This window comes from Colobus angolensis, unplaced genomic scaffold (assembly GCF_000951035.1).
Source record: "Colobus angolensis palliatus isolate OR3802 unplaced genomic scaffold, Cang.pa_1.0 Scaffold99, whole genome shotgun sequence".
NCBI classification, from domain to species: Eukaryota; Metazoa; Chordata; class Mammalia; order Primates; family Cercopithecidae; genus Colobus; species Colobus angolensis.
Genome location: NW_012123931.1, coordinates 3,418,103 through 3,429,845, shown reverse-complemented (window position 1 = coordinate 3,429,845; position 11,743 = coordinate 3,418,103). Strand labels below are relative to the sequence as shown.

At 58.3% G+C, this 11,743-nt stretch overlaps 2 protein-coding genes across 4 annotated transcripts in view; both read right to left on the bottom strand.

Moving 5' to 3' along the window:
* Positions 1-1,877: 1,877 nt before the first annotated feature.
* On the bottom strand, positions 1,878-8,807 carry ULK3 (unc-51 like kinase 3). Of its 3 annotated transcripts, none has more exons than XM_011932891.1 (16): positions 8,600-8,807; positions 7,877-8,017; positions 7,671-7,714; positions 7,005-7,109; positions 6,112-6,255; positions 5,846-5,928; positions 5,172-5,327; positions 4,882-4,987; positions 4,603-4,643; positions 4,373-4,475; positions 4,169-4,233; positions 3,990-4,068; positions 3,876-3,916; positions 3,474-3,521; positions 3,129-3,195; positions 1,878-3,002 (listed from the first exon to the last, which is right to left on the bottom strand). In XM_011932891.1, the coding sequence occupies exons 3-16, from the start codon at positions 7,681-7,683 to the stop codon at positions 2,986-2,988; spliced, it is 1,068 nt and encodes a 355-aa protein (XP_011788281.1). In that variant the 5' UTR covers positions 7,684-7,714; positions 7,877-8,017; positions 8,600-8,807; the 3' UTR covers positions 1,878-2,985. The 3 variants fall into 3 exon arrangements, with proteins under 3 accessions (XP_011788281.1, XP_011788279.1, XP_011788280.1); XM_011932889.1 differs by having other exon boundaries at positions 7,671-7,791; positions 8,600-8,801; XM_011932890.1 differs by having other exon boundaries at positions 3,480-3,521; positions 7,671-7,791; positions 8,600-8,801.
* Positions 8,808-9,328: 521 nt separating this feature from the next.
* Positions 9,329-11,743, bottom strand: part of SCAMP2 (secretory carrier membrane protein 2) — a 35,831-nt gene continuing 33,416 nt past the window's right edge. The window contains exons 8-9 of the mRNA XM_011932886.1: positions 11,038-11,158; positions 9,329-10,781 (exon numbers count right to left, since the gene is read on the bottom strand). Of these exons, the coding sequence (XP_011788276.1) occupies positions 10,647-10,781; positions 11,038-11,158 (256 nt within the window). The 3' untranslated portion in view covers positions 9,329-10,646. The remainder of the gene's footprint in view (positions 10,782-11,037; positions 11,159-11,743) is intronic.

Below are 11,743 nucleotides of genomic sequence, written 5' to 3'. Positions count from 1 at the left end.
ACTGGGATAGAGGTAGGAGGACAGGGCAGTCCCCTGAACGTTGCTGGGAGGTAGCCATCCTGCTTTGGGCACCTTCAGAGTGTTGAAAGTGAGAGGCGAAAACAACTCTGTCTCCTAAGAAGGAAAACATGACCTTTGGAAAGTGGATCCGCACGTTTCCTACAGGCTTCTGCCATTAGAAGCAAGCCCTGCCCCTACTCGCCCCAGCCTCCAACTGGGCTGCCTCCCTGCTTGGCAGGCGGCTTGGACACAGGAAAAACCTAGAGGCCATCTAGATGTTTTATTCAAGAAGGGCCCCTTCCCAGAGGCTCCTCCAGCAGCCTCAGTCCCCAGGCCTTTCCGGTACTGAGTCCTCCCTGTGGGGGCCCACTGCTCTCCACACCTACTTGAATAAGAACTTCAGGCCTCTGTTCTCAGCCAGCCAATACAGTGATCACAAATAAGCAACTGAGGTCGATGGGCCAAGCCTCTCTCTATCACCCTTCAAGTCTCTCCTCTAGTCTTCCATCCTGTCTTCCATTTCCACTCTTCCTCCCATCTTTTTTTTTTTTTTTTGAGACGGAGTCTCGCTCTGTCACCAGGCTGGAGTGCGGTGGCGCAATCTCGGCTCACTGCAACCTCCGCCTCCTGGATTCAAGTGATTCTCCTGCCTCAGCCTCCCGAGTAGCTGGGACTCCAGGCGCCTGCTACCACGCCCGGCTAATTTTCGTATTTTCAGTAGAGACAGGGTTTCACCATGTTGCCCAGGGGGGTCTCCATCTCCTGACCTCGTGATCCGCCTGCCTTGGCCTTGCAAAGTGCTGGGATTACAGGCATGAGCCACCATGCCCAACCCCTCCCATCTTCTCAATTCATCCACCCAACCAGGTCCATTCATTCCCCTCCTGTTCCCTCACTTTATATATTGAGGCTTTTTTGTCTGGCCCATTTCCAGAGATAATCTGAAGTACATTTCTCTCCTTAGATCTGAAAGTCACATTTTATTGTATTCTTACTGTATGCCATGCCCATGTGCAATATCTCACTACAAATTCCCATGGGGCCCTTATCCTCAACCTCATTTTATGAAGAAATAGGCTAATGGATGGATCCCAAACTTCAAGGCCAAGTAGCAGAGCCAGAATTCTAGCAGCTCCTCCTGCCCTCTGGGACACTGCTCCCCACTGCCCCCCGATGGCCAGGCCAGGGGCTTCAGGGAGAATAGTTCCCAGGGTCTATTCCCATCCAGGTATGGAAAACCCTGGGATGACTGAGCAACCCGCGGGCAATGGGTAGGTCTAAGGAACTGCTCCCCTGCTGACTGCCGGGGGATGTGCTCCCCTCCTACTCCCAACAAGTGCTGATCAGATTGACACCTGGGGTGTGTGTGGGGTTGGGGGAAGGCCAGGGTACAGAGTCTGCTGGAAACGGAGCTCCTGGGGGCTGGGTGTGAGCATGATACCTTAAAAGATGCCCTTTCCCCCAGTCCAGCCCACTGCTCCCTCACTAGCCCAGGGTAAGAAGGGGTAGGAGGCCAAGAGATCCTGTCTGGGGTGAGACAGTGTGCAGTGTGGACGGCAGAGCATTTTGGAAGACTGCACTCCTGGAGCTGAGCCGAGGAGCAAAGAGGGAAAAAGGCTTCCCAGCTCCCAGGCCTGTGCTCCTCTCCCCACTGGTCGCCTGGGTGTGGGCAGGAATGACCCTGGTCAGCCTTTCTCCTGGATCCCTGGGGGCTGAGGGCATCATTCTCAGCATTCCCCTCCACCCCGTGACCTCCCCAACCCTACCTCAGCTTCCCCAGCTTTTGCTGCAGCTTTTGCTTGCCCCAGCCTGTGGGCAGCGCCGCTCCCCCCTCCCCCTCAACGTTGTTCTTAAGGCAAGAAGAGATGCCCAAGTAAAGAAAATAATTTAATAGAGAAACAGTGAATTATACTCTTCACACTCAGCCTCCTGCAGGGAGGACAGACAACTCTTGCCCAAGGAGGCATTGAAGGGCAGAAGGGCTAGAAATCACCAACACCTGCTGATTATTTAAAAGAAACTCTCAAATACATTATTTTCCAGGTTAAATTCACTTTGTCCTCATAAGTACCCATGCTGTGGGCTGTGGAGGTATCAGCCCCATTGAAGAGATGGGGAGACCCAGGCCCACAAAGGGGAAGGGGTTTGCCCAGGGCTCCACAGTGGCAGAGCAGGCCTAGAAGTGGGTGGCCTGGAGTGCATTGGGTCAGACCGTCTCCCTCTCCCAGGCTCAAACTCCAGCACAAGGCCCGTGCTGTGGCTAGTGTGGGGCCCAAAGAGGAATGGAGGTGGGAGAGATGAGGACCAAGGAACCTTCCTGAGTGCTCCCTAGGCCAGGGCAGGAACAAGAAATGGGTTTCTTAAATTTGCCCCACCCCGAAAGATACAACTTTCATGCTTGAAGGATTAATTTGAAGTACCGAGATGGTGGGCAGGTGTGAGTTCCCAGAAAGACTGGTGGGTTCTGTGGAGCTGAGTGCATACTGTGGGGTGGGTGGTCCCTGAGGGGTGCTGGAGTGCCCCATTCCAGTGCGAGGAGGAGCTGAGTTGGAATAAGGGGTCCCGGGAAGGGCAGGCCAGGGGCACAGCTGCCTGCTGGCAGGGCGAGGGCAAGCACAGAAGTGCCCTGCAGGGGCCCCTTGCCCTCTTCTCAGAGCAAAAAAATGATAGACGGCTGCATGCTCCAAAACTGACAGGCACAGGACCCGGTAACCACCGAATAACAAACAAAGGTCTCATGAAAGAAGTGCTGTTCTCCCAGAGTCCTGCCCTCCCCTCCAGCACACAGCACAGCCATCAAACTGTCTGTGGGGTGCAGAGTAACCTGAGGGAGTCTGGGGACTCTGGAATGTGGGGGTCTCAGCACTGTCTACCCAAGAAGCCTGCTCGCCAGGGCTGCAGTGGGCCCCTTCATTCTTGGCGTCAGCCTGGGTTAGTATCCCTCTGCTCCAGATGGCTCACGTCTGTCCAGTCATTCTTCTGGGGTCACTGTAGGGTACAAGCTATGGGGGGGGGAGGGAGGCAATGGGGGAGGGTCAGTCTCAGGTCTTTGGTAAGGGAGGCAGAACCCAGGGCCCCCAGCCCTCACCCCTCTTTGGATGGAGGATCGACCCCAGGGCAAGACTCACAGCTACGAACAGATTCCGACAGTCCCTCTTTGTCCAGGGTATCAGCTTCCCAGCGAGATTCCCTCATCTGTGGGATGTGAAGGCAGCACAAGGGATGAGAGGCAGCCAGGAGGCAGACACACGAGCCACAGCGCACAGTGCTGAGCGAGAGAGAGTGAAGGACGGGGACACGAGCCACAGTGCACAGTGCTGAGCGAGAAAGAGTGAAGGGCAGATACAGGGACAGGGAGGCCTGCAGAGGCGGCGGGAGAGTAGACATACACCAGCAGGGTACGGATGACAGCCACAAGCAGAGAGCAACAGAACCCACAGACCCTAGCCCCAGCGTGGCCCCCATGTGCCCACCTTGACCTGCTCCTTCAGGTATTCAGCTCGGGCCATGAGGTTCTGAACCTGCCAAGGAAAGATATGCCCTTGGGTGTGGGGGAGAGTGGCGGGGGGTGGGGTTTCAAAGGGAACTCCTCCTCAACCCTGATGCTTTCCAGAACCCTCTGCCCCGTCAGAACAACTTGCCTCCTGAGTCCCTTATCTGCTCCTTCCTCCAGGAAGCCTTCCCAGACTGTTTGCTGCTGGGTTCCCAGATCCTCCATTGCCCTGTCTGAGTACCCCAGCCCTATGGTGTTGACTTTTAGACCTGGAACACCCTGAGAGTGGGACATTCCAGAGGGAACCCAAAGAGATCCCCACAGGTAAGAGCAAAGAAAGGGGAAGAGGAAGCCTCCCAACCCTCTGAAGCTCAGTGGGCACCTCAGTGTGAAGCAGCTCCCGCCTCCGGCCCGGGGGCTCCGCTGTAAAGAGAGGGCGTGTGGTGAGGACAGGGCGGCCAGGGGCCCTCTGCGGGGCAGAAATGGGGGCCCTCACCTGCCAGCAGCAGCAGCAGCTCCCCCAGACTATGCTGGTACAGGTCCAGGGCATCCTGCTCCCCACCAGCGGCCTCCTCCTGCAGCCACAAGGACACCAGGCTGCTTAGGGTCATGGCCTGGATATCTCCCTGCCCCGCCCCATCCTGTCCCACCTAGACCCTTCTCACTGGCACAAACCTTGGCCATGGCAGCTGAAGCCACTTCCAGGGCAGCTAGGAGGCGTGGCTTGTCCCGGGCCATCTCTGGGATGAGTGGAAAGGCTCAGGGTGGGGGAAGCAACCTGCCTGTTCCCTGCAGGATGCCTCTCCCCACCCGCCTCCCCCTCAGGCTGTGGGGAGGTTTGCTGGGGCCCCTGGGGTCAGCCAGGAACAGGAAGTCTACCTCTGAGCAGATCTCGGGCAGAGGTCCCCTGCCTCAGCAGGGCCTGATTGGAGGAGGAGACGATGGCCTTGAGCTCCTCGGCCCTGGCCACGTACTGCCCCACCTGTAGCAGGGAAAGGGCCTGAGGAGGTGCTGTCTCACCCGCTGCCCTTGCCAGAACCCACATCCAAGTTCTCCCTCTGCATTGTTACCCCCTGCCCCTCCACTTCCTCATGGGGACTCTCACCCACCTTCGCCTTAATTGCCTCCTTCCGCTGGGCATCCGTCTCATCTGCAGAAAGTGAGGTCATATGAGGAGTCTGGGAGTACCCCTGCCCCACACCGAACCCTCTGGAATCCCTCCAAACACAATATTCCAGGTTTATGCTCTGCTTTATTGTCTACAACATTCTGGATAGAGAACTGGAATCCACCTATTGCAGCCACAGACGACTCCCATCCCTGCTGCAGCCACAGACGACTCCCATCCCTGCTGCACCCAGGGGCTTCAGGCACGGCCTGGGACTCACAGTGCAGGGCAGGTACGAAGAAGTCCAGAGCCTTGCAGTAGAGCGATAAGGCAGCTGCTGCATCCCCCTCCTGGTCTTTCTTCACAGCCTGCACCACCAGGGTGGTCTGGGGGATGGGCAGATCGGGGTCAGGTCCACCTCCCTACCCTCCCACGCTCACCAAGATGGGAGATCAGCTCCCCTGAGCCCACCCTCTGTCTCTGTTGGGCGAGTCACCTATTCACCACCAAAGGGGTCAACAAGACCTTCAGCCCACCCTCAGCCCACCCCAGCCCCACCCGCCTGCTCACTGCTCGATCCAGACTCTCCCTACTGGGCATGTGCTCCAGGTCCACCCAGGGGTGCACAAAGAAGTCCTGGAAGGAGATGCGACGGCTGGGGTCCCGCTCCAGGAGCCGCTGCAGTAGGTCCCGGCAGTCTCGTGAGAGCAGGGGCCGCAGGGGGAGCTGTAGGGAAGGGAATGGCAGGGACAGATCACACTGGGCTCCAGCCCCTCAACCCCTAGCCCAGGGGTCGGCGAGGAACCCAAGGTATGCGTTGGACAGGTGGGGAACCTAAGATCAAGGAGGAGGAGGTGGGTCAAGATGATGGAGCCAGTGAGGAGCCAGGCCTCCATCCCTGGGCTCCTGGCGCACCCTCGCTGGAGCCCTGAGCTGAGCTAGAATTGTGTTTCTGGGTCCTTATTTCCCTCCCTGGACTATGTTCCTGGGAAGGCTGGGTCTGGCTCTGCTTTGGCTTTCTCCCCACAAGGGCCTGCAAAATAGGCACTGTGCTGCCTGCTGTGGGCTGACCTAAGTCCCTGGGACAGCCCGGCACCTCAACTTCCAGTCTAGGGCATGCCCCTCCACTACAAAGGCAGCCTGCAGCCCACACTCCAGTCTCTGCAGGTGAGAGCGAGGTGGAAACCCTCAGGGCCCTGACTCCCTCTGCCCCACAATGGTCGCTAAGGCCCTGCTAGACCCACCTCGATGACCCGGTTGCTACGGATCTTCTCTTCCAGCTCCAAGAACGACCTGGAGGCAAACGGGGGCTGCCCGAAGAGGGCTTCTGTGGAAGGGAGGCAGAGCGGAGGCTGGGAGGGAATAGGTCAAGCCTGGCCTGAAGCCCCTCAGCAGGGGTCCTGGGCCAGCAGTCAGTTTTCATCAGAACCCTTCAGGAGTGGCCCAGAGAGGCCTTGCCTGAGGAAACAGTGTAGGCCTCAGGGTGAGAAGCAGGGAAAAGAGGTCTCACCATACAGGATGACCCCGACGGACCAGAGGTCTACGCGGGCGTCATACTGCCGCTGGCACACCATCTCGGGGGCCATGTAGAGTGGGGAGCCACGGAGCACGTGCTTCTCATCCCACGGGGACATGTGCTGTGCGAAACCAAAGTCTGCAGGCAAGAGGTGAGGCAGCAGGGTTTGAATTCCAGCTGCTTCCACTCCTGGCTTGTAAAGCCTCACCCCAGGCTCCGCTCCACCCTCCAGACCCGATCAACCCTATTTCCAAGCCTCTGCTCATCATTAGCCTGGAACAGCCTCTCATATCTGCCTCTGGGGTGTAAAACCTACCCATCCTGCACAGCTCCCTTGGACACCTTTTCCTAGGAAGCCCACCTGATCACACTAGCTACATGGATAAGCCCCCACCCTCTCACCGTCCCCCAGGCTTAGGTTTTCCACAGTCTCTGGCCTCCAGTGTCAATTCTTGTCCAAATCTTATCAAGGGTCACCACCTCCTACTCCCCCACCACACACTCTCCTATGTGGCCACAGATGGAGTCACAGACTTGAGCCCCAATTGTGATGACAGACCAAGTCCTGTCCCTGACCACAGAGTGATCCCTGACGCTGGTCACACACTGAACCCCAGCACTGTTCCCAGACTGACCCCCAAACCTGGACACACAGTGAGTCCCAACTCTGGCCACAGAGTAAGCCCTAACTCCACCCATGATGCTGCTGGACTTGAGCATGGGTAGCCTGAGAAAGGTTCTGCCTTTTGATGACAGGGTCCAACCCCAGACTTTGCAGCCTGTTACTCTTTGAGGACTCTATAGAGAGCTAGGGCTGCTGAGTGAGCCCAGGGAGAGGGAGGCCTCTGCACTCTCCAAACCTCATCCCTGCCGTTTCAGACACAGACCTGCCAGTTTTAGGTGGGGCTTCTCCAAGGAGCTCAGCAGAATGTTCTGTGGCTTCAGATCCAGATGAGAGATATTGCGTTCATGCAGGAACTGCAGGGCGCTAGCTGAGGAGTGGGACCCACAAAGAGACAGTTCAGAGCCCGTTCCCACCTGCCTCTTGCCTGCCCGGCTCACATCTGCCTCCTCAAGCCTACACAACCCCAGTTCCTGCCTGGTTACGCTAATGTTTTCCATATAAGCACCAAGATCCCACCACTTCTAGGAGTTTGCCACCCCACCCGAGTGTCCACCCTCCTCCCCTCTGCCCCTTCACAAGTCTCCCCGCCTCTCAGAAGCCTCTCTGGACGCCTCAGTCCTTGAGAATCTTGCTCTTTTCCTTGGCAAAGCACTTGAGTCCTACCTACAGGACTCTGGAATGTTCTACAAGGTCCTTATGTTCTATGTATGGAAGCCTCAACACCCCACAGAGGGGGATTACTCCCTCATCTGTCCCACAGCATCCCTGAGCAAGGGTTGAGTGTATGAGATAAACAGGACCCTAAAATTTCAGACTGTGCAGGAGGCAGCTGCAATGTGTGCCAAGGCTCTAAGCCTGGGGTAGGGGTGGGATGGTGGGGGGCAGAGAACAAGGGACGGAGTGTCAGGCTGGGGTCACAGTCCTTTACCTAACTGCTGCATGAAGACACGCGCCACCTTCTCAGGCAGAATCCTGCGGGTACGGATGAAGCGAGACAGGTCACCCCCTGCGCAGAACTCCATGATGAGGTAGATATTGTCACTGTCCCACTGTGTTTAGAGGTAGAGAGGCAGCCTGAAGAGAGTGTCCCTTCTCCAGTTCCCTTTTGGCAGCGGCCCCGCCCAAGGCTCGCACCTGAAAGTCTTTCAGCTGCACAATGTGGGGGTGTCGAATGCCCTTGAGGATCTCAATCTCCGTCAGGAGGTTCTCCACCGATGCCTTGTTCAGACTTTTCTTGGCTACACACTTTATGGCTACCACCTCACGAGTGTCCTTCTGCGGGACAGGAGATTTGCGGGCTCTGCCTTGAGGAGGCCAGGACCCTTGCCTGACTGGAAAGGCTCTGTCTGGTTCCCTCTGTCCCCCGACTCCGCCCCCTCCCCGGGTCTACCTACTGCACACCAGCAACGGGCTTCCCAGCTTTCCCTTGTGAGGTCAGTGAGGAATGTTGATTCTGGAGTCCTGGCTTCCCCACCCTGCCTCAGCCTGGTCTTCTCCAACCCTCAGCTAGATGATCCATTTCTTCGCATTCTGGAGTGCTCCCAGCAGAGGCATGTCACTCAGAGTTCCAGAACCGCCCACTCTGCCTCCTAACTGGCTCCGGTCCCAGACTGCTCCCAGCCCACTAGGTAACCTGTTTTGAGCCTGTTCAGCCACTGACCCTGCAGGTGGGTGCAGGTGCGCCCTTTAAGACCTAAGCGTGGCGGTCGGCTCCAACCTCCGCCGAGCGTCTGGCTGGGGCGAAGCCGGCCTCCCGCCCCTAACTGTTCCCACACTGTCGCTAACCTCTCGGAGTCTCCCTGGCCGGCACCAGCCGGGCTAGCTCGGGCGGGCACGGGGCCACCGGCCGGCACCCACCTTGGCGTAGGCCTTGTACACCGTGGCGTACTTGCCGCTGCCCAGGCGCTCGGTGAGGATGAAGCCGTCCAGGCGCGGGGGGCCCCAACCGGGCCCCGCCATCCCGGCCGCCCGCGCCCGCGCAGGCGCTTCCTCGCTGCCGGCGGCGGTTCCGGCGGGTTGGGGGACGGGCGGAGCACGGGGCTGCTCCACGCTGCCCCCAACGCCGCCCGCCGGAAATGCAGCGCGCTTCGGAGACGCGGCTCCGCCCTGCTCCCGGCGCCCCTCCCCTGTCCCCACACCTCGCCGGGTCATGCGCCCCGCCACTTCCTGCAGGGCCCACGTGGGGACACAGAGGCCCCGCGAGCCTAGAAGTGAGCGGAGGACTGCCCGCGCGGTCTTCAGGGACTCCCAGCGGGCGCAGAGGCGTCTAGAGATCGCCCACGTAAGGACGCGGGCTCCAGAGGAGCGGACGTGTGTGGGGACGACGGCGTCCGGGAGGCCTCCAGGGCCCCTCCCCAGGACCCGCAGCTCTGAAAGCAGAGGTACTGGAACGAGAAGGCGTCTTTGGAAGAGGCCGCGTTGGCTTCCTGGACCTCCCAGCTGCTTTTCACTTTTCTGAGGAAGGGTCTTGAGGACCTATTTATTGCATCTTAACTGTGCCGGCTCTCCAATCTTAGCAGCAGCGCCCAGCCCCTAATCCTGTAGGCTGCCCCGTCCTCCCAAGTCCACCAGACATGTGGACCAGTGTTGTCTGAAAATGTCTTTTTATTTTTATTTAAGCACAAAATTGAGACGTAATATATACATTTGTACATAGAGGGGAAAAAATACCAGAAAGGAGTTTATAAAACCCCAACCGCTGCCAGTATCATTCAGTGGCTCGGGGCCTGCGACTGTCTGGGGCCGAGCCAGAGGCTAGTTTTGTGGGAAGGCCCCCCAGTCCACACACCCGCTCGGCAGCCTCGGGGAACAGGGTGCTGGTTTTAAAGGTGGACTCCTAGTTGTCCATCACAGTGACAACCCCAGGGGTGTGGGCCAGACTCTCCAAGAGATGGCTCATCAGTTCCTGCTGAAGGATGCGGTTCTGGACTGGCTGGCCCTGCCCTTCGTGAAAGTCTGGATGCTGCTGATGGGGAGCATGGGTGGGCCAGGTGGCAGGCATCTGAGGCAGAGGCAAAGGCAGCTGTCCCTCAGGGGAGGGGAAGTCACAGCAAACAGGGCCAAACCAACCACACCAGCACAGGCAGACCCCGCCCTCCTGGAAGACGCTGGGCAGGACAGCTTGGGGTCAGTGTCCTTGGTCCCTTTCCGTCCCCAAACCCCAGCCAACCGCATTGCACATTCAGAGTCTGAAGAGAGTAAGGCTCAGCAAGGGAGGGCTCCAGAGGGCTCAAAGTACAGTCCCCTGCAGGAGGGTGCAGGGGGCTAAAGGGCTATGAATCCGTTTATGAGGAATGTGAGGCAGGGAAGAGCCGAAGGCAGCCAGCCTTCTCTGGATCCATTTATGAGGCAGGCAAGAGCTTGAGGCAACCAGCCTTCTCTGGGAGCCTGGAGACCACTGGAGTGACCTGGGGAACAGATCTGTCCACCAGAGCCTGTGAGAGGCTTATCCCCAGCCGGGGCAGGAAGGGCTGGGCTGTGTCTGAGAAGCCAAATTCAGGCCAGGCCTGCAGGGTGGGGGAGTCAAGGCCCAGGACCCTGGCAGAAAACTCCAGCTGGGGTGGGCCCAGGTCAGCCTGTGATCCCGACTGTGTGGGGGTGTCTGTGTGTGCACAGGACGAAGAGAACTTCAGTCCCACTGCTTCCAGAGACAAAAGAATCCTACCAAACCATCACTAGAGAAGGAAAGAGAGCTTTGTTTTTTTTTGCACATAGAGGGGGAAAAAAAAGTCCCTGTCCCTCCCCTTCCAGGGAGAGCTGGTCGCTGAGGGAGGAGGAAGAGCCACAGCAACACCCCTGCCAGGTCTGTGCTGGGCACAACCACCACCACATAAGGCACCCATGGAAAGTGCAGCTCAGAAGGCAGGCGAGAGAAAGGCTGAGGGGGAGAGAAGAGAGAGGAGGACTAATTCCCCTGGAAGGCTCCTTGGGCAGCAGATGAAGCAGCTCTGTGGAAGGTTCTGCTGCTGAAGATGCCCTGGGAAAACTCCTCCTGGGCCTGCTGGAAGCTGGCCCCTGTCCGGCGGTAGAGGGAGTGCACCTGGCGAAGAGGGGTGGGGTGAGAGGAGCCTGCTCTTTGGGTCCACCAGGAACCCAGCCATCCAGGACATACTCCCAAAGGGGTCACCAGAAGCCCAGCACTGCCTGATCCCCCACCCAGATCCCTGGAGAAAGGTGCTGGACCTTTGGGAGCCTAGGAGACCCAACTGCAGTGGTGAAGAACATCTCGTGGCAAGGGCAGGAAACAAGTTGCCTGCTTCCTCCCATTTGCTGTCAGCCCTGCCCACACCACTCACCCGCTGCAGGAGGAAGACTGAGAGCACGGCACAGAGGGTGAAGAAGCCAGCCACCACCATCATGATGACTGATACGGCCAGGGACCCTTTCTTCAGTGTAGACAGGGCTGCAATCCAACCGCTATAAGGGAAGAAGAGGCCAGAGGGAGCAATGTGGTAGTGGGCCCCAAGAGTCAGCATAAGGGGCTCTTCTCCAACTGGCCACTGTGTCCTGACCATCACCTTGGCATCTCCCCACAGCACAGGGAGCCCTATGAGCCAGAAGCCCTTGGCCTGTGAGGCCAGACCTCCATGAAGGCTGACGGGCCCACACTACCCCACTCACAAGGGGAATCTTCTGGTTATGTGAGGTCTGAAAGGGAGGATGTGGTTGCTGCCTTCACAGAGTCAGAAGTAGCACTGGGCTTGGTGCTGTGGCTCTTGCCTGTAATCCCAGCACTTTGGGAGGCTGAGGCAGGAGGATCACTTGAGCCCAGGAGTTCAAGACCAACCTGGGCAACAGAGGAAGGCCCTGTCTCCACAAAAAAATTTAAAAAGGCCAGGTTCGTGCCTGTAATCCCAGCACTTTGGGAGGCCGAGGCAGGCGGATCACTTGAGGTCAGGAGACCAGCCTGGCCAACATGGTGAAACCCTGTCTCTACTAAAAATACAAAAATTAGCTGCGCGTGGTTGCACACGCCTGCAATCCCAGCTACTCGGGAGGCCG